At 42.9% G+C, this 27,022-nt stretch overlaps 1 protein-coding gene across 4 annotated transcripts in view; it reads right to left on the reverse strand.

Moving 5' to 3' along the window:
• disp1 (dispatched homolog 1 (Drosophila)) overlaps window positions 1-27,022 on the reverse strand; it is a 133,180-nt gene that overhangs the window by 24,559 nt on the left and 81,599 nt on the right. For 2 of the 4 annotated variants that reach the window (XM_039781916.1, XM_039781915.1), the window contains exon 4: window positions 7,602-8,291. In XM_039781916.1, coding sequence (XP_039637850.1) covers window positions 7,602-8,248 — 647 coding nt within the window. In that variant the 5' untranslated portion in view covers window positions 8,249-8,291. Of the gene's footprint in view, window positions 1-7,601; window positions 8,292-19,015; window positions 19,218-19,341; window positions 19,704-27,022 lie in introns of those variants that run through there. The other 2 variants (XM_039781917.1, XM_039781918.1) reach the window with 2 other exon arrangements.

The following is a 27,022-nucleotide window of genomic DNA, read 5'->3' on the forward strand; positions in this document are numbered from 1 at the left end:
TTCAAAGTAAAATAAAGCCAGACTTTAGAGGTCTGCTTACTGTGTTCCATGGCTGCAACACAACAAGCGCCTGGAAGTACGGTGGCGGTTTGGAACCGATGATCGGATTCAAAACCAAATTTCAATTCCCAAATAACAAGAAAAAAAAAAAAAAGATTACATTGGAATCCTAATTTTTTTTTTACGATTCCAAGTTGGAACTGCTGCATACACAGCAGGTTGTGCTGTGCTGCCACCAGCTACGACTGTTTTTTAGAGTGGCAAAAAAAGAATAGATTTTTTGATCACGGAAGGGTTGTATCATGTGGACGCGGAAACAGTTTTGTTGTCATTACTTAGAATTGGTGGGGGGAGACAGAAACTACGCATTATAGCTTTAAAGTGCTCATATTATGATTTTTCCCTTTCCTTTATTGTGTTATATATCTTTTTTGTGCACGTTATAGTTTTACAAAGTGAAAAAGCCCAAAGTCCCCCCCAAAGGGACTTACCATCTCCAACAGAAAACACTGTTCCCAAACTGCTCCAAACAGCTCTATTGTAGTCCAGCCTTTACTTCAGAGACAAACATGGGTCACTTTGTAACACACGTTATAATGCTCGCCTAGCTGCTAGCGTGGCACGCCCTCATACTCTGCTTCTGACTGGCTAGTAGTCCTTACCTAGCTACTGCGCATGTGCGACTCCCAACAAAGATGGAACAGAAGTGAGATGCCTCACTCTGTACAGAGAGCTCAACACACAGGGTGAAAAGAGGAGCTGCAGCAATGTGCAGTACAACAAAAATATGGTGTTTTTTGAAAATTAAACCATGTAAACCTATTCTGATATAACCTCTAAATACAAATATGAACCTGAAAATGAGCATAATATGAGCACTTTTTTTAAAAGGCATTGTTATTTATTCCTAGAATAATTTCTTTTCTGTTCTTTTCCAGTTATGACTGACTGTCAAACTAGATAATTTTTTTTTTTTTTTGGTGTTCTTTGTACCAAAACATCGACGGGTTAAATCGACAATGAAAATAATGAATTAGTTAGTTGCAGCCCTATTGTGGTGTACCATCAGATCCTGTAGTCTTAAAAGACATCTTTAAAAATAACTCAAATTACCATTCTTTTACAATGCAGTTCCTTTGTTTCAGAAACGTTCTAGAACTATGAAAAAGACTGATTGCTGCACTTGAACAAAAAGATGACACTAATCTACATAGGTTCAGACGATTAGGAAACCAGTCAATTTGCCCCTGACCCAAAGGCCTCGCCAACAGTTGCTATTCTTTATAATGTGCAAAGCCTTGTCAAGCTGACACCCTGAAACACAGATCACTTTCAGACAAACGCCTGCTGGTTGAGGCTTGCAGCTGTCTGACAGAGAGCGAGAGACCGAGGGAGACAAAAGAAAGGAGGCCAAATAAAAAAATTAAAAATTATAAAAAAAAAAAGACAAAAAAATAAATAAAAAAAATCTGGAATTTGATATTCTGGCAAACACAGCAAAGAAATGACAACAGAGGCCTAACTACTGCACCGCTCAGACAGGTTAACACTGTGCAGACATATATGGTCCGGCAAAAAATGTCCGCGCCCATCCAGGGGATGAAAAGTTGCTCAATTACACATGATGAACCGCTCCACACTTTGGAGTTGTCATGTTTTTATACATGTGTCATAGCAACCAAAACACCTGCAAATAATACAAAATTCTTACTTGCTTAAGATAATAAAAGCTGACCTTTTCCTGAGACAGCATCGGGAGGGAGGGAGGGAGGGAGGGAGGGAGGGAGAGACAGGAATTCTTGCTATCTGACAAGGCATGAATCTAAACCAAACTTGTGGTTGCCATAAACAACAAGAGCTGTTGGGAGAGGCATCGGTGAACAGGGCAGAAACACCGCGCTCCAGGAAAGCAGGGGGGAGGGTGAATGCTCAACGTTAACCCGGATGGTTGAGTGTCAGCGAGCTGTGTGGTGGCTGCTGCGGGGTCAGCGGTGCAGGTAGAAGCAGGTTAGCTGAAGCTCAGGAGGCCTGAAGCTACACACGGTCTGTGTTGGGGCGAGTCTCACATTGCCAGACCTTCCTCCACCGCGCTGCGGAGGAGGGTCTGGCTCGGCCACACAGCATTCCGGGATGGGAGAAAAACATGCTCTGGTTTATTGGCGTTTCTTTAAACCGATCGCAATCTTCATGGGCGGTGCTAAGCCCCGGACGGAGCAACGGCGCCTCTGCAAAATAGCCTCTGGAAGGAACTTGTTTTGGTGGAACTGTGTGTACGTTCAAAAGTTGATTTTAGTCGTGCAACAGAGAACTCCAATTGGACAGATAGTCTAGCTAGCTGTCAGGATTTACCCTGCAGAGATCTGAGGAGCAGTTAACCATAGTCCTCACAAATCCACCGGAGTTTAGAACGCCAAACACAAAGGAAGCGGAAGGTGACGGACATCTGGCCGAAACGAGGGACATCCGGCGGAACCGTATCTGCAGTTAAACTAACACGCCCAGACCGCATATCTCATCAACATTCTCGTATACTGGGCATACGCGTGCCGGGGTAAACGCGAGGAAGCATGTGCACTCTGCCGGGTTGCTGGTAGTTGCCATGGTAACGTTAGCAGCTTAGTCCAAGAGAAGGAGACATGACCCAATCAGGCGGCGAAACATTGGCGTCAGTGTCGGTGTTGCCAAAGGCCTCAGTTTGCGGCCGTTGAGACGGCAACACCACCACGGAGATTCCAAACCAAAACGGGGTCAGAAGTGTTCTCAAATGGCTCCGCTTTAGGGGCTCTGAGACGCCAGCGTGAATATGAGGTGTAAAAGGTAGCAAAAGATATTCGGTTTGAAACCAAAACGTAGCAATGGAAATGTAGCCCTTAGGGACATCCGGAACAATAGTGGAAATGAAACGTCGTTGATATAGACTAGTGTTGGGCTTATTCTCTCCTGTGACTGTTCTCATCCTGGGCTGCATCTAGCAGTGAAGTGCCCTACTTCCAAAAAAGCTTAAAACGTCAAGCACGGAGACCGACAGAAAGCTAACTTCTCCTTCATTTGTGGACCACAAAAGTTGGTACTTTTATTTTACCAACCCCTCTGCCTTTAACTTACTCAAGTGTAAAACAGAAAGACAGACAATCAAATCTGACACACAGTCACTGGTACAACTTTCTCAAAGAAGCAGCCACAGCACAGGGGAACTGGGATCCAGCCATTTCCCCCCACAGTGCTTAAAAGCTTTCACCTGAAGCCTTTAAATGTGCTGGCACACACTGAGCTGACCCGGGCCAAACAGCTGACATCCCAAGGACACACTGTTTCCGTCCGATCTTAAATAATACACATAAAATGGCTCCAAGAGATAATCTTAAAGCGGAGACGCAGACATGGTCTTAATACTTTTAACAGACCTGGAGTGAAAAGAAGAAAAAAAAAAAAGACAAAGATAAACTGTGAATGGCTGAATCGGCACAGGAACTGCTGAGCGGTGCCTCGCTTTGTCCAAAAGATTTGGTTTATTTCATAAATGGGTAAGACCCAAACGGCTTTCTGATCGGTCTTAAAATAGAAACATTAATCTAATCTTGAGAGGCTAATCTTGGTGAATGGATTCATGTTTTGTGAAGCCGAGAACAGGAGGCATAAAAAAAATCCCCTGTTGTGAAACGCACATAAAAAGGTCTCCCCCCCAAAAAAAGAGCTAAAGTTACAACTTATCAGCGCGTGTCGAGTGTGAGATGTGATCACAGATGTAATCCCTCGGCTAATCTTGCAGATCAAAGCCCCGAAGCAGATCAAACCGATATCTGACACCATCTTGTCTGACTCCACGCTCTCAAATTATGGAGGGTATTAGGAATATATGGTATCGTGTGTGTATGTGTGTTATATTTAACTGCCACTAAACTCCAGCAGCCCATAGTACAGGGTTGAAGGACTGGAGAAAAAGGGAGACAAAGTCTGAAGGTTTTTTGCTAAAACTATACAACTGAGACAGGTATATCGTTTCCTGGGTTTAATCTCACCATCTGTCACACACACACACACACACACACACACACACACACACACACACACACACACACACACACACACACACACACACACACACACACACACGTACAGGAAGGGTGGGGAGTTGGGGATGCAGTGTTGGAGCGAACCCAGGCCCTGTAATTCAAACCTGTCATCGCTGAACAAGAGGGACCTGTTTGGTAAATAAGAGAGTGGTTCAACATTAGAGACGCAAACGTCCCACGCCACATCTGCTCTCCATTCTGACGTGGAACAGGAGACGGAGGAGGGAGGGACACAGAGAGAGAGAGAGAGAGAGAGAGTGAGAGAATAGAGAGAGGGACGGATGAAAAAAGAAAGAGTGTTAATAGAGTGAGAGGAAAAAACTGAGAAAAAAAAAAAAAAAAATGAAAGTGACTGGGAGCAGGGAGGAGAAACAACCACAGATGCCGGTGAATGCATCTAAAGGCCTGCATCACAATCCTGTTTTTGCCTCTCTCTGCCCACCCAGGGTTTCATTTGTGCGCACCACCGGGTCTGGCGTACAGTACGTTCCCACTGTGGCCGCACAAACCCCCGGCTTTCAGCGCCACCCACAACGTCCCTCGCCCTAATGAAAGTTATGAGAGGGGTGGGGGGGGGGGATCCGACTTCGTTTCAGCGAGGAAAATTCCACGGTGAAAGAAGAAACAGAGTCTCATGCAAATCAAGATTCCCCCCACAACGAGCTGCTACCATAAAAAGGAGCAACGCAGAAGTAAATAGTTACTTTCTGGCCCCAGCCCCCACCCCCCGTCTATACACCCTCCTCTGTAGAGATGGTAAATATAGGATTATGCAAATGATTATGCAAGGCATTAAATGGTTCCAGTTTCAAATGCGGTGGAAGGCCTGTGGTCTCGGTGTGAAAGGGAAAGAACCAACTCGCTAAATGTGGATCACTTGAGGAGAGAAAAAAGGGAGTTCAATGCTGACATTCTGCTTCGACTGGAAACGGCATGGTCGCCGGGAGTGCATGGTTTCATTTAATAAAAAAATAATAATAATAAAAATATTTCTCTCTGAGAATACAAATAAGCCCAAATTTCATCCTGAACTGACTTTTAAAGAGCAGCATCCTGTGACAAGGATGTTAACTATAGGTCTAGAGGTCTAAAGTTGAGCTTCTATATGTAGCCTAATGGATCTGCTCCAGATCTCCACATAAAGGAGCTTCGCCTGTTTTCAGAAGCTTTTGCTTCATTCTAATAGCAGTTTGTAAAGGGTAGGGTTGGGTACCTAAACGTGGTGACAATAGGGCACCGGTTCTGATGTCAATGGTAGTAACAAGGCCGAATAAGAACAAACATTTCGGTGCCTGAATTATTTTATTTTTTCCCAGAACCATCGCTGCACGGGACGCTACGTTACCGTTAGCTAGTAGCTGGATTAAACACAACGGTTAAAATGCTGACAGCTTACATTAAGCCGGAGTAAAGTGGGACTGTCTGACTGCAGCTGCCGTTGTCGGAGAAACCACACAGACAGGTGCGTTTACTTGAAACTCGCCCAGCCTTGTGGTGCATTCAAAGTTATTGTAAAATACCCTTTTCCCCATCTGGTGCTTGTTGTTGTTGTTTACCAGCAATTTACTGGTGAAATCAGTCATTGTAAGTTATAGTTATTACATTATTAATCAATCATTTAATTTTGACCATATGGCCTTAGCAATAAACAAACCATTCTTTAATGTCGCCGACTGTCGTTTTGTGCTCCTTTTTTTAGATTTTAAATTATATAAATATATTATATATATTTCAGTTCAGGCACCGCCACCGTTTAAAAAGTATCATTTTAGCACCGGTATCAAAAAAAAAAAAGACAAAAGTCTAGACACACACCACACATGCTATGGTGCAGTGGTGGAATGTAACTAAGTACATTTACTCAAGTACTGTACTTACTTAAGTATCAATTTGAGGTACTTGTAGAAGAGTAGGAGAAAGTGGCATGAAAAGAAAAGACTCAAGTAAAGTTTTTTTCTTTTCATGCCACTTTCGACTTCTACTAAAATGTCCTCATAATACTTAGATACTTTTACTTGAGTAACATTTTCAATGCAGGACTTGTAACAGAGTATTTTTAGAGTGCGGTATTGGTACTTTTACTTAAGTAAAGGATCTGAATACTTCTTCCACCGCTGCTATAGTAGACAAAAAGTATACTATAAGTCTTGGAAGGACTACTCAGGCCTGGCACAGAATGTTTGTAGTGCGCTTTCCAACTGTTACAAGGCGCGCTCCCGCCATTTTTATAGTGTGTCAATAAAACCAAAGTTTGTCGCATTAAAGTCAATTTGAACAAGACTCGGGGGGGGCTCATTGTGAATTGTATAATCTCAAATCCCTTGCACTACACCTGCTTGGAGCACTGAAGACAAATTCTTACCTGAAATGTCTATAACTTAGTAAAACCATTAAGTGAAGTTAGTTTTATTTATATAACCCAACTCACAAGTTGCATCTCACAAACCCTCAGGGCAAAAGGCTCATTATTAAGTTCCATCAGTCAGTGACGGCGGCAAAATTTCCTTTGCTGTCATTCTTCCAACATGGTGGCGTAACCCAAACCATGACAGGCCTCTATTTGGAGAAAGCTGTCGGTAAAATAACCTTCCTGCAAAAATATTGCCCGTATGCATCATGGACCCTAACAGCCGGAACCACCTCCTGCTGCATTCCAGGCCTAACGTGATCCCAAAACATGGATGTGACAGGTTATTGAGCATGGGGGCAAAGGGAGGGAGTTATGGTGGGCCTGGAGGGCCATGAGAGACCCTCTGTTGACCAAACTGGGGATATGGTCGGGGTCAATGAATACACAATCATCCACACACACACACACACACACACACACACACACACACACACACACACACACACACACACACACACACACACACACACACACACACACACACACACACACACAATCAAGCAAACAAACACACACATAGTCGAGCAACATATTTGTACTCTTGGTGCAGACAAATACACTGTACACCCTCTGGAAAGAGTGGGTAAGAACTTAAATAAAAATGTTAACCTATTCAGTAAAATTGATTTTGAATGGGGGTAGTATGTTTAGGCTGTGCCCGAGGGTGGGGGGGTGGGGGGTGGAGGGGAAGAGAGATTGAAATGAAGCTGCCTGCAAGTGTGGTTGGACACGTTAAGCTCTATAAACGATCTGACGAAAAACGGTAATTGTGAAATATAAAGTCTGCTTGTGCTACACAAAAGAACACAACAGGACGTCAGGGCCGTTCCAGTGACGCTCCCACCGCCGCACTACCCTGTGTAAATTGCCGGATCGCTTGTTTTTATCTGAGTGCAGACTAAGGCAACAACAAAAGAAAAGTCCTACAAGACACAAAACACACATGCGGTGTCTCCGACTATTTCACAGCGGACTTAGTTGAACATTTCAGATCAGGGAAATATCAAAATGCTATGACAAAGCCCACTCTGTTTGGCAAACGGATACCGAGTAATGCATTGGAATAAACTGAGAACTAATCGATTAGGAAAAGAATATTAACATCCCAAAGCCCTTACCTGATTCCGGGTGTCTGGCTCTGGAGGTGCTCCTGCCAGCGCTGCTGATGGTGGTGATGGAGACAGAGAGGGGAGGATGGGTGAGGAGGAGGATGGGGCTGAGAGTACGTGCAGGCCGAGAGGCAGCACGGGCAGGATGAAGGGGTCCCCGGGCGGGGAATGGAGCCGGGGCACTCCGGCTGACCACAGGGGCAGCACAGGGCGGGGTGGAAGTGACAGTGCTGGCAGCAGAGCGGCGGGGGCTGGAGAGAAGGGGAGGACGAGGACGGGGAGAGGGAGAGGGCGGGAGGAGAGCAGAGGTGGCGTTTGGCCAGCCGCTGGGAGTCCACGCCGGCGGGGGAGGATCTGGACGGGGGAAGGCTCCTCAGGGAGCCGTTCTGTTTGACCACGCCGCCGTTTTGGCTCGGCCTGCTTGTTCTCTGGACCACGTGCGACCTCTGCTGCTCTTTGGACGGCGCGTCCTTTAATAGGACGGCGCCGTCTCCGTCCGCTGCGACGCAGTCGCCACTAGAGGCGGCGGTGAAAGGGTCCCGGCCGCCGCCGACTGGCACGCTGGTGTTCGGGGGGGCGTTTCCGTTGGCACTGAGAGGATGGTGCCCTCCGTTGCTCAGGGCGACAGGGTCGCCACACGCGTCGCTCAGGGCCATATGGTCCTCTCCCAGCGGGCCTGGCAGGAACACTGTCACTCCTCTGGGGGGAGAAGGGGAACACAAAAGAAAAGGAGTGTTAGGCTCTGTTTAACAGCACAACACAGTAGGGTATGAGGTAGCTTACATTAGGGCAGGGCAATTAAATGACTTAATCATTTTAAATGGGATTACGATTTCACCTCCTAACGATCACAAAAACAGAATAATCGAGAAAAAGTGATTATTTTGCAGATTACATTTCGCAAGTTAACTATTCGGTCTCGTGTTTTGAAGTTGAAACGGGAAAAGTATAGAGGGGAATTTCACAGCTCACGGTGTTTTCACTGTTGATTTGTTTAACTTTTCCACTGTTTTTTTTTTATTTTTTTATTTTTTTAAGTTCAATAATTGCGACATCTTTCCAAAGGTCAATCACGTTCCCCTATCCCAGAATAGGTAGGCGGTGTGTAGCCAGACCATACTGCAGCGCTGCGGAGATAGGTCCGGCAATGGGAGACTACATCACTGCACATATAGTGCATTTTTGATAAGATATAGCGAGTAAATGAATGAGCTTTAGAGCAGTGGTAGGTGGATTTCACCTTTAGGCCATCTTTATGCTAAGCTAACGGTCTTCTGGCTCCACCTTCATATTGGATATTGATCTAACTCGCCGAGAAAAAGTGTAAAAGTATATTTCCCAAACTGGCGCAATATTCCGTTAAACACATTGTTGCAAATGTGGTTTATACGTGATCCAGCCTATGTTTTCAGCTCTGTATCCGTCCGTTGTCAGGAACACGTGTATGTTCCTCAAAAGAGAAATGATGATTGGAGAAAGCTCTAAAATCAAGCATGGACAGAAAAACCCCGTTCCCCGGTTGGACGGGGCTCCGAGCGAGGATAGGACTAGACTACACCCAGGTAAAATGGTGGCAAGATGTGCGATCTGGTATCTAAAGGAGTAAAATAAACAACTGGAGATTCAATCTACTACAACATGGACCTCTGTTCTTTTAGCCTGGACAATTTCAAAAAAAAAAAGCCCCAACAATAAGTCCTCAGAAAGTGAGCCTGGAGAGCTGTTTCCATTCCGAATGAGCGGCGCCGAGTGTGGGAAGAGAGGGACAGAGACTGCTGGGGGAAAAATGAGACGGCAGAAAACCGTGTTCCACTATAAGCATACAGTCAGCAAAAAAAATAAAATGAGGCTGTTCTGCAAACTGAGGAAACATACTAATTACATTATGGATGCAAAAAATGTATTAAAAAATAAAATTCTCAAAAGTAGCATTTTCCACTAGACATTTGTCGACATGTAAATTGCTGTTTAGTATTTGATGGGGCAGGGTTCACTTTGCCACTAAACTGACACACACACGTAATGAAATGCCTGTTCTCAAGAGTCCAAAATATGCACTTCACAAAACAAGCTTAACAGAGATCAGAGGGACTTTCAGCAGCCGCGAGGTAGAAGGAAAATATGCTCGACCCCCTTTTCTCATCATCTTTTAATCCTAATTTCTTATTTCACTGGCATTTACGGTACTTTGAGCTTAGACGGACAGATACTGTAGATATATAAATAGATAGATACTTTATCTCCCTGGAGGAATTTGGGTGTCCAGTCTAAGTCAAAACGAGTTAAAAGTCATATAGAAAATACAACTAAAGATTAAATCCGAATGGGAGAGCGACCTTGGTGTTGAAATCAAAAGTGAAGACTGGGACGACATCTGGCTTACTTTATCTGGGTGTCTCACCACTCATAAGGCCAAGGAACTGCAATTTAGGATTAATCGTAAGACTGCATAGCACCGCATCGAAGAGGAACAGAATGAACCCAGACTTCTCAAAGTTTTGCGATAAGCATAAGATTGAGGAAGGTTCACATGTCCACTGTCTATTGGACTGTGTACGTAACAGTATTCACAAATGTTGGGAAGATGTAGGTAAAGAAATGAATGACATAATAGGACAGGCACTGAACACCTCTCCCTTATTCTGTATTCTTGGTATAGAGACCATCCTCCAGATATTCCTTGTAATCCGCTCAAACTTCTTAAAAATCCTGCTCTTTTGCGCTAGGAGATGTATTTTATTCAAGCGGGTGTCCGAGGAACCCCCTAGCGTCGCCCAATGGATACGCAGTGTACTGGAGTTCATGCCCCTCGGAGCCCTTAGCTTCTATCTGAGACCCTTTCAGTTTTATAAAGTCTGGGGTCCATTTACAACTGACTGTCTGCGTACTACAGCTGTGCTCGACTGAAGAAATTCTTAGTCGACTAACACTCATTCAATTGCATCGACCAATCCATTAGTTGATTTAATCGACAGATCTGTAAATCTGAGTTTTTCCGCAAAGAGTCATGCAAAAGCACCACTTTAATTCTTGCGTTTACCAGAGATGTGCTTGTACATTTCTTGGAAATAAGTCATTCAGCATGAAAAAAAAGCATAAAACATGACTAATGGACTAAAGAAATCTAAGTTGACTAAGACGAAAACGACCGATTAGTCAACTAATCGACTAAGAGGGAGCAGCCCTACTGCGTACAATAACAGTAGGGCTGTATGGGGAGAAGACATCTTGTTTAACTGTATGTCTACGTATGTGCATTCCTGATTTGTATTGTATGATGGATTGTTGTACCTTCATTTGAAACTGTCATGACCTGTAAATCTGTCAATGTTCAATAAAAAAAAAAGGGAAAAAAAGTCATATAAAAAGCTTTACAAAGAAGAGGTCACGTAAATGATTTACGTGTGAACGTCAACCCGTGCCAAAGAGTTACAAGGTTGTCTTGCAAAACAAAGAAAAACAAAACCGACGCCTGCCCAATAGAGTTAGACAGATAGGGAGGAGTTTTTTGACGACTTAACTGAATCACCACTCAAACATTTGGCAAACTGAACTAATTCACTGACTTCTCACTGGAGTCACAACAGTCACATCAAATAGGGGGCCGTCTCAGATCAATATGATTTACGGAGCACGAATACGAGCCGGCATAAATCTTCTGTGTTTGTGTAGATTACAAAGCGAAGAGACACTCCGGCATCAGGAGGCTAAAAAAAATGGTTCCAACAGAGTGAGAAAAAACAGAAGGTTCACATTATGCTACAGTTTCAGCCCCTATATGTGCTTCGGCTTAAATTACAAAATACTCACTGGAGGCCGAGTTGTGAAAGTGGGACTCTGTGGGCTGGTTTAGCGAAGAAGGGGGAAGAGCGAGGAGGGAGAGAGAGAGAGAAAAAAAGTGTGCTATGATATGCTTGACACACTTCAAAAGCGGTTTGAGCTGTGTTTCACAGGTAATGCAGGGTCGAGGTAGGCCGTGTTGTTGGAACAGAGCCCAAACTACAGCCCCAAAGTGGGAAGAAACCTGACCTGAGCCAGGATGAAATAATTGTACGATAACGTTTGAGAGAGAGAGAGAGAGAGAGAGAGAGAGAGAGAGAGAGAGAGAGAGAGAGAGACACAATGCTAGAAGAGCGGTGGGTTTCTTCCGTTGAAAGTTGTGTAGGCTAGGGCTGCGACTAACGATTATTTTCATTATCAATTAAGCTGTTCTGATCTGTGTCGACTGTTTTCTCGATTTATAGATTTACAGATTTACAGATAGATTGCAGGGTTTCCCCCAGTGTAACATTTGTGAAAAAATGTCCAAATTTGGTTTCTTAAAGTCCAAGGTGGTCAGTGTAACGCTTAACAGTTCAATTTTCTAAGGACGAAAAACAGAAAAATGGGTTCAAGCGTAGCTAGGCGGAACGAGGGCGCCTGGGTAGCTCACCTGGTAGAGCGCACTCATGTCATTCCCCCTCTCTATCTCCCCTTTCATGGCTTCAGCTGTCCTATATAAAAAAAAATAGGCCTAAAAGGCCCCAAAAGACCTTTTCGTGCCGTTTGGGAATTGAACTTTCAAGACAGACTGGTCTCCTAGGGTGAGCTCTTGTAGTGACACTTTTCAGAAGTGCAGCAATGACTGTAAACTGTCCAACCCTACTCAGAGGTTTAGGCCGCAGAGAGAACAGCTGCAGCGGTGTGCCGCATCTCGAAGCAGAATGGATACACGTCAGGGCTCAACCCCGATCACACAGAATCCAAAAATAAACACACAGAAGGAACAAGAATTACAGCATATTGTGCAGTGGTGGAAGACGTATTTAGATCCTTTAATTAAGTAAAAGTACTGATACCACGCTGTAAACTTAATATGTTACAAGTAACTGCATTGAAAATGTTACTTAAGTAAAGGCATGTAAGTAACTTTACAAGTTTAATTTACAATAAAACATCAGATTTTTCCAAACTACGTGTGTTGTGTGTGCAAAAAACTTATGAAGTAACTAAAGCTGTCAGATGAATGTAGTGGAGTAAAAAGTACAATATTTCCCTCTGAAATGTAGCGGAGTAGAAGTAGAAAGTGGCATGAAAAGAAAAGACTACAAGTACCTCAAATTTGTACTTAAGCACAGTACTTAAGTCACTGTATGTTGCATTCTGCCACTGAGAATTGTGTTGGTTCACAATTTCAATTTTACATTGTGATCATCTGTTAACACAACTGGCGTCTGACCTTCTAAATATGTAATAATACTTACTGCATTTCTATTTCCACCGTGTCCAACTTTCAAAATGCCACATATTTGAGTGTGCGTCAGCACGTATTATGAAAAACTTCCTTCTTGATGCGTGAAGACAGGGCCAAGACTCTGCTATCTGGGATGCCATCAAGAGATAAAAGCCTGAGCCGGAGGCTGATGACGTGGAACACGTTTCAGATGCTGCAGACCTAAACTGATTACCGTAGTGTGTAGTAATGCACCCCATATCCCGTGAAATAGGATTCCTTTGTAGTGTCACAATGCCCACTCACAGCCATTGTCACTGAAGCCACTTCAAAATGACTTTGATGCCACTTATCTGTAAACTGCTACCCTGGAAATCCAGAGTTCCCGCAAGAGAACAAGTTGAATTTGCTCAGCGAGTCACTCTGGCATTCAGTAACGATGCTCATTAACTATGCCCTGTAGCCGAGCTGCACCAATCACAGCGCTGCGACGTCCAAGTCATTAGTAAACACTGCAAGATGGCTACGGATGAACACCAGCTGTTTGAAACGGCTTTGGCCGCTACAATGAATGAGTTAGACTTGTTAAGAGTTTAATCTACCAGTTAGCTCCGCTGGTAGCTAAGAGTTTAATCTACCAGTTAGCTCCCCTGGTAGCTAAGAGTTTAATTTACCAGTTAGCTCCGCTGGTAGCTAAGAGTTTAATCTACCAGTTAGCTCCCCTGGTAGCTAAGAGTTTAATCTACCAGTTAGCTCCCCTGGTAGCTAAGAGTTTAATCTACCAGTTAGCTCCCCTGGTAGCTAAGAGTTTAATTTACCAGTTAGCTCCGCTGGTAGCTAAGAGTTTAATCTACCAGTTAGCTCCCCTGGTAGCTAAGAGTTTAATCTACCAGTTAGCTCCCCTGGTAGCTAAGAGTTTAATTTACCAGTTAGCTCCGCTGGTAGCTAAGAGTTTAATTTACCAGTTAGCTCCGCTGGTAGCTAAGAGTTTAATTTACCAGTTAGCTCCGCTGGTAGCTAAGAGTTTAATTTACCAGTTAGCTCCGCTGGTAGCTAAGAGTTTAATCTACCAGTTAGCTCCGCTGGTAGCTAAGAGTTTAACCTACCAGTTAGCTCTGCCGGTAGCTAAGCATATGGGGCTTGGCGGAAACCCACGGGTGGTTGTGATTGGTCGTAGTGTTATCCAGTCGCGTGCGGTGAGATTTTCAAATGCATGCTTGGTGCCGCCCCTCGAGTTGGGCCATTTTCCATTACTCATTGCCAGACCCTTAATCTTTGGGATTTGGATCTGGATTTCCAGGCTAGTAAACTGCTCGAAAATAAATATTGACTACAGTTTTTTAAAGAACTTGAATTGTTTCATATGCAGGGTTTTCCCCGCTATTATAAGGTTTAGGTGCAGCACCCGTGCCGTTTTGGGCACCACCTAAGCCGAATGTAACTAAAGGCTTTTACAAGATCTAATGATTCTAGTCAGACCCCAGCGGACTTTTTATTTTTTTAGCAAGTTTTGCCTTTAAGCCTTTTGAGTGATATTTATTTATTTATCTGCTCTAGCTTTTCCACCGTTGTCACTGCCCAATGTGAGTCGAGTGCAGATGGGAGTTGAGCAATGCGTCACTTTGCGACAATGAGGAGGCCACTGTTAGATCAGATTTCACACAGATCTGTTTTGCGGTTAGCCACAGAATAATGAGAAAGGTACATTACATAGCAGTAATTTATTATTTAGCGTATTATTATTATTAGCATTTTCACGGCATGATCCCCGATGTCAGTTCTAGATTAGAGGCTGAAGTGGCCTACAAGAACCTGCTTACGAGAGACTTCTGTAATGTCAATACAATAAAAATGGACCTACATAACGAAGTTCATTGCTGTTCACTGCTGGCTACAAGTTAGCAATCAAACACAACAAAGGCTGCCACTTGAATGGCGTTTTGAGCTAACGTTAGCAATCAAACAATCATAGACAGCTAAAAAGGTTGGCCGGATCTGGATCCCTTGGCGTTATGCCGTAAACCGTTAAAAATCTGAGCATGCGAAACCCACATCTGCACTCAACTCACATCAGGTAGTGACAATTGTTTAAGACACAGATATGGTGATAATAACAGTCCAAAGTGATGTGAAAAAGAGACGCAAAACTACCGCAAAGGGACAAAAAACGACTAGGAAGAGACGCGAAATGACCCCAAAGGAAACCCAACATTACCAAAAAGAGACAAAACACAAAGTCACAGAAACCCACAAAGAGACACAAAATGTACGGGGAAATTGCATTTTTTAAATTGAAAAAACGTCTTCTTTTCGCCTAAACCCCCATCCGTAAAGTACGCGCACCTAAGTCCTCCACAAACCGAGGGAAAACACGGTTATGTTTAGGCTGAATTATCTAAAATTCTAAAGCAAGCACTAGACCTGCAAAGATGAATCAATTAGTTGTCAACTATTAAATTAATCACAAATTTTTGTGATTCCAGTTTCTTAAGTGTGAATATTTTTTTTCTCAATAGTTTCTTCACTCCTCTGTGATAGTAAACTGAAAATCTTTGGGTTGTGGTGAAAAAAAAAAAAAAAAAAGACATTTCAGGACGCCATCTTGGGCTTTTTGGGAAACACTTGATTGACATTTTTCACCATTTTCTGACATTTTATAGACCAAACAACTAATCCATTAAAAGGAGAAATTAATCGACAATGAAAACAACCGTTAGTTGCGGCCCTAGCAAGTAGGCTACCTCGACTATCTTAACAATTTACTTTATGCTTTCAAGACGCCGCACACACACACACACACAAATATTTCCCTCCCAAATGGATGCGCTTGCATTTGAGCGGCAAGCGATACATCACACCAGCCTGTTTTTTTCCTATCCTCCGCCGAGCGAAAGACACGCTGCGTATGTGACCAATGCGCTCTGTGACACCTCAACATGAGTGAGCGGTGAAACATGAGCATGACAGCCCCATCGGGTCAGGGGTGGCTGGGAGGACGGGGGTTGGGGGGAAATAACTCCGGAGGGCCGAGGAGCTCAGAATAGCAGAGTACTGAGGGAAACCCAGATGAAGTCATTAGTCTGGCTCCCACAGCTGTCAAGAGCCTGTCATGACTTCAAGAGGCTGGATGGAAAACACCAAGGCTTAACGAAGATCAAGTATGAAAAACAATGGGAAGTGTATGGAGAATATAGTTTAGTGCAGGGCTGGGCTGGCCAAACATCGATATATATGAGGCTAGATATCGTCTTAGGTTTTGGATATGGTGATATTGTGATATGGCACAAGTGTTGTCTTTTCCTGGTTTTAAAGGCTGCATTACAGTAAAGTGATGTCATTCTCTGAACTTCCCGGACTGTTCTAGCTGTTTTATTGTTTGCCTTTACCCACTTAGTCATCACATCCACATTATTGGTGATTATTTATCAAAACGCTCATTACGTTAATGTTTTGTATAAGCACCAATAGTAAACCTAGTACAATATCGCCGCACTATCGGCATCGATGTATTTGGTCAAAAATCTTGTGACATTTAATGTTCTCCATATCGCCCAGCTCTAGTTTAGTGCTACATTATCTAACTATAAATCAAAAAATATGTGTGTGTGCGTGTGTGTGCGTGCGTGTCCGTCCGTTGTCTTTCAAATATCTCGAGAACCGTTCCTCCGATCTACTTCACACTTGGCTTCCTGGGTACCCACAGAACTTCCATTCATAACCTTTATTTAAGAATCTCGGAAATCATTGAGGTTTCCCCTCATTTTCAATGATGCCGAGATACGACACAAGTAAAACATAAAGCACAAAACAAGTAAATAATACTCCAAGCCAAAGAACTTGGCGTTTGAGATGTGTAAAGATTTGGACAGCGTTGGATACTGGATATTATTAAACTATAAATAGAACTAAACGTGCGCCCAATAAATATTGAGAGAAAAAAAAAAAAATTCTAAAAACTCACTAAAAAGGGATTATATATATATTTTTTGCCTACACTAGATATCAAACAAGTGCATTGAGGTCCTTCTGTAAGTCATTTTTGGAGTACAATGGTTCTGGAGAAAGCTACAAGCAGCAATACCACATTTTGAACAGGCACTGCCCTGGTAGTACAAACCGAGTGTGCTTTGTATGGTTTGTGTCTGAAGGAATTTGGCCTCAGCTCTGTGTGCGCGCATGAGAGAGAGAGAGAGAGAGAGAGAGTGTGTGTGTGTGTGTGTGTGTGTGTGTGCGTGCCGACGCAGAGCGTTGACAGGCAGGTGAGACATCTAGGGCAGACTGTGCGGACACAAGCAGGGTCTTGTGTCTCCCTTCGAAATCCAAAAGTCGACAGCTGGACCAAAGCTGCGGCACAAAAACCCACTGGAACTGAGGCTCAACAAGTGCTTCATCTATCTCTGAGGGAGATTAAGCTATCAGAGACGCCAGAATAACTGAATTACAGCACATTAGCATCGCAGCAGCGCAGCCTGGCAGTAATGAACTACAACACAATAGAAGAAGGCAACGCGAGCGGCCGAGTCAAAAGGACAGAGGAGTATTAGGCAGTGGAATTAGGATTTCCTCCTGCTTTCTCATGTCTTTACCTCATCCTCTGAATCCATTTTGAATGCATTACATCTGGACTGTTGCACTTGAATTCACAGAAATGAACCGTCAGAACAACTTTAAGGAAGAGGGGGAAGGAAAGCCGAGGACGTGCTGTACGTCGTTAGCATTTTAAATCCACCACAGCGGGACGGAACGATGTCAAACTTCAACATCACACCGTAACGTGTATATAAACTTGCTTTTGGTGGACTCAAAGTACAGTTGTGCTGCTTTGAACTTTGATTGAAAATGAAGTCAAGTGATCTTGGATCCTCAACGATCACTCCCACTTCATCCGAGCAGGTCAAACTCGGTCTAGACTTCCAAATGTGATGAAGTGTCATCTCCCCCCCCCCCTCATTTTCACCATACAAACCTGCAGCTTTAAGGAATTTACTACAGCTACGCTCAGTCGCCACCCCTCCCATTGAACCCCACAAGTCCTTGATAAGAATCAGAAGTATTTGGTGCATTTAACCATCAAATAACCAAGAAAGTTGACCCAAAAAAGAAAAACGATGATTACCAGGGCAAGTGCTTCGGGATAACGCGGGTGATGACGAAGAAGCGCCTCTTCTGCCCCGTCTTTCATGTGAAGTTCATGATTATGGGGTGTGAGAGATGGAGAGACCTTGGGCGACAGGCAGCGCCGCGGCCCAAGGCAAGGCATCGAACGGCCCCTTTAATTAAAGCTAATAGCAGTAATTATCAGGCAATCAGTCAAGAAAACGCTTAAAAACCACATTACTTCTAATAATAACGTCGTCAACAACAACAACAGGCAGAGTTGTTGTATACCCGCTGGGTATACACTCACATGCTAGACATATAGCTTTAGGACACATAGACTTTGACATGTTTCTGGTTGTCAGGAGAGATTTGAGACATATTTGACCCTCTCTGGGTGCCTTTTTTTTCCCCCACAGCTGGGCTGTTAAACGTTCCAGTTTGACGGAGCTGGCTGGCTCAAGGCTACAGCAGTGGCTATCATGGTGAAAAGAGGTGAACACACAGCGAGTCGACCTATCTGGTTTTTTTTTTTATCATTCCATTCCATCAACCCAGGTGTCCGGCGCAATCATTAAAAGGATGACAACAAAATGAGGGAAGAAGAAAGAATTAGGGAAATGAATTCCTTCCATGTTTGAAATAGCATGTTACGAGATGCTGCAAATAACCATATCAAAGGGTATATCTGCTTTAAAGACCAGTACTATAACAGTTCATGTAGAAACTCTTCCCAGCAAGGGTAAAGCAAAACAATGAAAACCTAAGACAACAGTTAATAAATATATGGTGGTCAACTCACTAACACACTATTTAGTTCGGCTACTTTTTTTAATGGCCGACATCAATCTTAAAGATAGTAAACTTGTACATTATGATAACTATGTCAAACTGGGGCAAGTTGTATTAGGGCTGGGTTATTGTAACACACCGGGGTGGTAATAAGGTAAGATAAGCAGAGATTTGCTTAAATGACTTATAATGATCTTTACAGAAAAATTTGATTTTTCGAACAGCAAGCTTTCTTAGATTATACTGGTGGCTGACTGCCTTAATATGACATTAACCATTCATAATTGGAAACAATGGTGTATGCATCTTTTCAGTGTAGTACCGTCAGCTCTGTCCAGAAAACGGATTTTTGACATCCCTCTACTCCGCTCCAGCCGAACCACTGGGACAGACCCACTCCACGACGGACACGTATGGACCCAAACTGCACACAACTCCCCCAAATCTTTGATTTCCTCACTACTTCTGAACACATGTACACACACCGCGACTGTAGCTCTCCGACTTCCTCGTCTACAAAAGGTCACCGAAGTCCGGGGGTGAATGTACAAACAGGGCAGCAGACACACACACACACACACACACACACACACACACATACATACAAAACACCCGCCTGAAGAGCAGCCAGTGTGCATGGTATCCTACCGTGTTTTGTGTCTCCTGGTGCTTTGAGCTTGTTATCGCACGGTGGGATCTGCAGCACGCGGCGCTTCGTTACCACCAAGAAAAAAATAAAATAAAGAATCCTTCGGTTGTTGTTGTTTTTTTTGGTCAAAGTATCCGCAAAGCGCTGTAAAACAAACTACACACCCCGACAAGGCAACAACAAGTCTCGGGGAGAGCGGGCTGTTTCTCGTGGGAGTGTGTCTTGCCAGACTGACAAACAGCCACACACGCGCGCACACACACACACACATAAACACACCAGCCCCGGCTCCCGACCCTACTCTCTCCGGAGGGACGGACGGAGCGGAGGCAGGAGGCTGGGAGTGGGCTGGGAGTGGGCTGGGACTGCGCCGTAGAGCGCTGATAGGACGCTCTCTCAGTGTCTGCTTTAACCCGCTCACTGCCACAACACCACCGCTGGCAGCCTTGTCTATGCTGGCAGCACGCGCCAAGGTAAAACGCTACCGCTCGTGCGCGTTAGCACAAGATTTTTTAGAAAACTTCAAAAATAGGTGCCCGAGGCAACAGGCAGCACGAAAAAAGTAAAGCTATAAGCAAGAATAAATACTGGACTAACAGCAATTACACTAACAATAATTACATGAAGGAAAACATTCGCAAGACTGAGTGAACTATTCACTCTATAGGCTACGCAAAGCTATTCACATTTCTAGAATATCAATTCATTTACCAAATTTCACTTTGACCTTAAAGGAACACGCCGACTTATTGGGACTTTAGTTTATCACCGTATCCCCCAGAGTTAGATAAGTCCATACATACCCTTCTCATCTCCATGCATGTTTTAACTCTGTCTGACGCCCCCACCGCTAGCTTAGCTTAGCACAGATCCTGGAGGTAACCGGCTCCAACTAGCCTACTGCTCTCAATAAGTGACAAAATAACGACAACATGTTCCTGTTTACATGTTGTGATTTGTATAGTCAGCATGTACAAATAACAAGGTCACATGCAGGGGCGGATTAAGGTGGTCAGGGGCCCCTAGGCTGCTCTTTATTTGAGCCCCCTCCCTTAATCATTGCACTTTACCGGAAACATTTATTTAGACACACACACACACACACACACACACACACACACACACACACACACACACACACATACCAATTAACAACACACAAAAAAAAAAAAAAAAAAAAAAAAAAAAAAAAAAAAAAAAAAAAAAAAAAAAAAACAAAAAAAAAAAAAAAAAAAAAAAAAAAAAAAAAAAAAAAAAAAAAAAAAAAAAAAAAAAAAATTTAAAAAAAAAAAAATAAAAAAAAAAAAAAAAAAAAAAAAAAAAAAAAAAAAAAAAAAAAAAAAAAAAAAAAAAACAAAAAAATATACTTATAACCTATTGATTTAAATTTAAAAATGTTACTTAAGTAAAAGTATGTAAGTATCATCAGGAAAATGTACTTGAAATATTAAAAGTGAAAGTACTGAATGTCGAAAAATCCTCATTTTTTTAAACAAACCAAACAAATGTATTGTCAATCAACTAGTGTTTAATAGTCTAATCATCTCAGCTGACTTGTAGCCGTTATATTGTCGGCTAGTTTACTTTAGAATCAAACAGATTTATAAACTACATGTGTTCTGTGTGCAGTAATCTTAATGTGTAAAGTAACTAGTAACTAAAGTAACTAGTAACTAAAGCTGTAACAGATGAATGTAGTGGAGTAAAAAGTACAAGATTTATCTCTGAAATGTAGCGGAGTAGAAGTAGAAAGTGGCATGAAAAGACTCAAGTAAAGTACAAGTACCTCAACATTTGGACTCAAGTACAGTACTAGAGTACATGTACTTAGTTACATTCCACCACTGATCATTACTGAGACTCAAACCAGTGTGCAATACACTAAAATGTGAATAAAATAAAAATAATAAAAACAGCAACAGCAGCAGCACATAACAATGTTATTACCAACAATAATGAAACAGCAGCACAACATGTAGGCTACATATTGTTGCATAATCATCACGCCTTTAGAATTTCTTTTTGAATTCACATGCAGGATCCGAGCTATAGGTAGCAGCAGGGACGGACTGGGACCAAAAATTGGCCCTGGCATTTTGGCCCAGACCACACCACAGAAGATCACAAATACCACCAGTCTGCTCTCCCCTGAATATGTATAGCAACTCCTACTCCTTAAAAATACTAACGCCATGTAATGAGTAAGCAAGAATCAGTGAGAGTTGACACATTAAATACAACAAAGTGCCATTTATTAATGTAATAAAACGGTATACTCCTCATGAATCATAAAACAAGCTATTTATATATATATATATATATATATATATATTTATTATCATTTCATGACTGAAGAGGCCCTGTGCTTTAATTTGAAGAGGTCTATCATGAGTGAAAAGCTACAATTCTCATTAAGAAAGCTTGCATGATGTGCAACGTTTATCTAGGCTACTTTAAGGACACAAATGCACAAGCTTAAGGTTTGATGAACCTTAAGGTGGTGTTTTGCTTATTATTAAGATGTAGGCTACTTTGTTGAATGAAAGGCAGGCTAACATAGCCTATTAATAATAAAACGGTGAGAAAATGATCAGTCAAGACTCAGCTACCCGTGCACTTAGCCAAACTAATGCAATTATACAGTTTCTTTTATTGTTGTAGTGTTATCATCAACAGTTTGTCCACCACTTGTTTTTGGCTCAGTTTTATCAAGGGGTTAAGCGTTTTAAGGGGAGTTGTGTTTACCGCAGGTTGTAGCCTCACTCCCTCATCTCTGTCCCTCTCCTCCTGAGTCTCCTCCTCACTGTGCATGTCACTGTAGCCGACACCAGCACCGCTATCATCCGCCACGGGAGCTGATGAAGGTCCTGCTACTGGCGAAAACATGTCTGTCCGTTTGACACATTTGGCAGCCAATCTAGGCCTAACACTTTTATGGGCCGGAAAAAAAAGAATGGTCTGGCCAATCCGGGGCCCCTGCACACGTGAGGCCCCTAGGCTGCAGCGTACGTAAGCCTGTGCATTAATCCGCGCCTGGTCACATGAGACACAGCCATCTTCTAACCGTATATAAACTGGGAACTATATTTTCAGAAAGGCGAAGCGCTGCTACTCTCTGCTCCTCACCACGGTGCTTCTCAGGTGCTGCAAGCAAATCACTCCGCCCAAGTAGCAGAAGTAGCAGTGTTTCACCTTTCTGAGAATATAGTTCCCAGTATGTATATGGTTAGAAGACGGCTGTGTCTCATGTGACCTTGTGATTTGTACACGCTGTGACTATACAAATCACAACATGTAAATAGGAAAATGTTGGCGTTATTTTGTCACTTATTGGGAGCAGTAGGCTAGTTGGAGCCGGTTACCTCCAGGATCTGTGCTAACCAGGCTAGCGGTGGGTGCGTCAGACAGAGTTACAACATGCACGGAGATGAGAAGGGTATGTATGGACTTATCTAACTCTGGGGGATACGGTGAATAAGCTAAAGTCCCAATAAATCGGCATGTTCCTTTAACAAAAACAGGATACGTTACAAATATGCTAACGTTACTAGCCTAGCTTACACTGGAAACGTACATGAAGTTGAATAGTTAAAACTAGGGATGTAACGGTAAACCAGGATAAAAATGTTGAGGATAACAATTACAGTTTTCATTTTAAAATATCGTTATTATCACGGTGGATTACCACGGTGTGGAAACCGTGTGTTTAATCCTTCCCAGCTTCATCAGAGTCTCCTGAAGTTGCCGCGCAGGCGCACTGCGTAGCCTACAGTGCGTTTCTTGAAGTTGGAATCATGGCGGAAGGAGGAGATGACAGCGCGCAGGACATTTATCAGCCTATTGCCTATATTTTTGTAATAGAATAAACACTGTTACACCTATTGAAACCATTTCAGCTTGTGTAGGCCTATCAGTGCTTTCTGAACATATTGAACACACTTTTAAAAATACCGCGCTATTACCGAAAACCATGATAATTTTGGTCACTATAACTGTGAGGTTACGTTTTCATAACGTTACATCCCTAGTTAAAATGTGAAGGTCAAAACCACTTTAAAGTTGTTGTTTTTAAATACGTCGTATAGTCTTTTACCCTTTAATCAATGCAACATTATAATTCAACAGCTGTGTCCTGGATGAAACAGCTAAACCTGCTTGCTTATAACGTTAGCCCAGTATGGGCTACTCTAGTCTCATCATAACAGTGGTTTATGATAGTATCAAACACTAATATGTACAACAGTTAATAGAGTTAAAGTGATGGTTCGGAGTAATTCACCCTAGGGTCCTTTGCACCATGACCTCGAGCCAAACACCCCCCCAGAAGCTTTTTTCACCTGGGTCTAACATTGGGAGAGTTAGCGTAGAGTAGCGTTATCAGCTGAATAGCTTAGCGCAGGGGCTAACGGACCCACGTTTGTATCTCGTAAGTTACCCCACTAATAATGCCCGAAATGATACCAAACGTCTACAAGTAGTACAAATAGGTTATGCTCTCATAAAACGATGGATTGGAAAGTTTGTAAGTACACCAGAAGTTTATGTAAATAACACTTGCCTGCTGGCTTCTGCTCTCTGCTGTTGTTGTTGCTGCTGTAAGACGAGTGCTTAGGGTCGTCTACAAATTACAACACCGAAAAGAGATGCAACAAAAATATGTATTAATTAAATTTTTTTTTTAAAGTAAGTGCTGTAGTATAACTAGCAGGAGACAAGTAATAATTGAGGTAAGTTTGGAGACATTACGTTATTTAATCATTGAATTAATAAATATTTTTGTTGTAACTCTTTTCGGTGTAGTAATTTGTAGACGGCCCTAAGCACTCGTCTAACTGCAGGTAGCAGCAGCAGCAGCAACAGAGAGCAGAAGAGAGCAGGCAAGTGTTCATAAACTTCTGGTGTACTTACAAACTTTCCAATCCATCATTTTATGAGAGCATAACCTATTTGTACTACTTGTAGACGTTTGGTATCATTTCGGGCATTATTAGTGGGGTAACTTACAATACAAACGTGGGTCCATTAGCCCCTGCGCTAAGCTATTCAGCTGATAACGCTACTCTAGCTAACTCTCCCAATGTTCGACCCAGGTGAAAAAAGCTTCTGGGGGGGTGTTTGGCTCGAGGTCATGGTGCAAAGGACCCTAGGGTGAATTACTCCGAACCATCACTTTAAGGTACAACATGAATCATATAAAGTTAATTCTTTATAAATGAAACTACTAAAGATAGCTTTCAACAGGCCTACTTACAGAGATAAAGAGCCTTTAATTATCTGAAATTCTACCACATAATTCCTTAATAAGGACCACACCCGTTCTTAACACATCAGTATACTTAAATTATAGATTACTGTTCGCATGTGTTGGCTGCTCTTCTAGGTTTAGTTTAATAACTACTTTAGAATGTTCTCTGTCCTCTTTACCTCCCCCAGCCAAGGCAACAAAAGCCCTAGGTAACTGTGGTCGCATTAAAAACCTCAGAGGGGGTGCAACTGTCCAAGTCAATACATCCTCAACCGAATATTTTCAATTTAGTTCAACCTACCGACAAAACATAGGACCATATTGTAAATAAAGGCCTCAATTAAAAAATATTAACCAGTTTCTGTGTTTTCCTGTTGCTTTTTGGGGGTCTGGAGCACACAAAACATGTGTATTAACTAAAAAAAGTGGCCTCCAAACAGGGAAAGTCATACATTGGTTAGTTAACTGTGTGTTCCTTTAAAGTCCCATTGCTTCCATTGGCCATTATATCGTAAACATTGTAGTTTAGTGCAAAGCGACTTCTGTTACGTCTTTGATCAAAAGATAACGGAGAAATCATATATGTAGCAGAGTCTACATGGCGCGTACAAGGTCTGCAAAGCCAGGAGACGGGCAAAATACAATGCCTGATTTTGTTTAGGGCCCATGTTTGTCACACGCAAACTCTGAACTCATGCTGGGCACAATGGTGAAATCACATTACCAATGAAATCAGTGTAGGCCATCTTACTCTTTTAGTTTCATCAGTGGTTTGCAAAGAATGAACACAATCTCTACAGACCAGAGACTCTTCTGGATAGATGCATTCCCTCACAAACAACTGATTCTTCTCAGCAGGGGAGGAGGTTTATCACAGGGAATGCTGGGAAGGCAGAGGGCCGTACCTGGCTTTAATTTCAGCTGTCCACCAGGATTAGGACACAGTTCATATAGCAAGCTGTAATCATCTGCAGCAGTGAGGCACAGCTGACCCCGGGGCCAGTCGAGGCCTAAGCCATTTAGTGCTTTGTAGTCTTCTCTAATAATAATAACCCAGTACTAATAAGTTGCGTAGAGTTCATTGTATTGGGCTTTTCTTTTGTCCGACAAGAAATGAAGTTTAGTTCTCAGTGTGTCTGTTGCATTGTAATTTGGGATGTGCTTCCACACTCATCGGTAGGGATGTAACGACGCGCTCAACTCACGATTCTATTCCATTCAGGATTTTAAGTGCACGGTGCGATTTTCTCGCGATTCTTTTTAACCGAAAGAGCTGCGGACAAATTACTAAGAAACTATTCCTTAATTTATATTAAACTGTGCAAAAGAACAGATGTGTCCTCTCTTATCAAAAGTGCAACTAAAACTGTATTTTATCTTAAATAAAAAATTTTTTTTAATACAAAGCCCACATCCATAACAAAAAAAATAGAAAAGAAAATCTCTCCAAATAAATGAACTAAGACCATGTGGTGACGTCAGACGTCAAATAAGTGACATTTAACAGTAGATTACGCCCTAGGCCGTTTAAAAATTGCATCGCGATTCATTTTTGTTTTTATCTCAACCGGTTGTAATCTTTACACATTTATATCGATTTTTAACCGATTCACGATGCATCGTTACATCCCTGCTAGTCCATGTCGACGGCGTTTCATTTCATCGCCGGATGTCCCTCATTTTGGGCCGGATGTCCGTCACCTTCCTCTTCCTTTGTGTTGCCGTTCTAAACTCCGGTGGATTTATGGTTAACTGCTCCTGCACACGACTAAAACAACTTTTGAACGTACACGTTCCACCAAAACAAGTTCCTTCCCGAGGCTATTTTGCAGAGGCACTGTTTGCTCCGTCCGGCGCTTAGCGCCACCCAAGACGATTGTGATTGGTTTAAAGAAATGCCAATAAACCAGAGCACGTTTTTCTCCCATCCCAGAATGCTGTGTGGACTAGCCAGACCCTCCTCCGCAGCGCTGTGGAGGAAGGACTGGCAATGTGAGACTAGATTGTTATTTATTTTTGTTGTTCTTTTACCAGTAGTGACTCTGTCCCATTTTTACTGTAGCGCCCAGTCAAACCACAGAGTGACACAGTGAAATCCATCCGTGTATCCCGTGTAACCAAGGAAGGTCCGGCAATGCGAGACTACATGCCTTACTAATCATTTAATGCGGTCGGTGGCGTTAATTCTGATTCTGGATTTATATCACTACCGTTGCCTAAGAATCAACAACACACCAAAGTAGCCTTTCTACAGACCGCAGCCTCGTAGGAAGTATCTCGGGTACTGTGGCTTTCAGGACCCAAACATACTTCATAACATGCTGCCGAGGCTCGGGGCCAACCCCCCTATGGGCGCAGCAGCGAGGGAGCTGCCTGTGAATTATTACCCAGCCAATCCCCCCGGCCCCCACTGATGGTGCTCATGCAGCCGGGGC

This window comes from Perca fluviatilis, chromosome 18 (assembly GCF_010015445.1).
Source record: "Perca fluviatilis chromosome 18, GENO_Pfluv_1.0, whole genome shotgun sequence".
Lineage (NCBI taxonomy): Eukaryota > Metazoa > Chordata > Actinopteri > Perciformes > Percidae > Perca > Perca fluviatilis.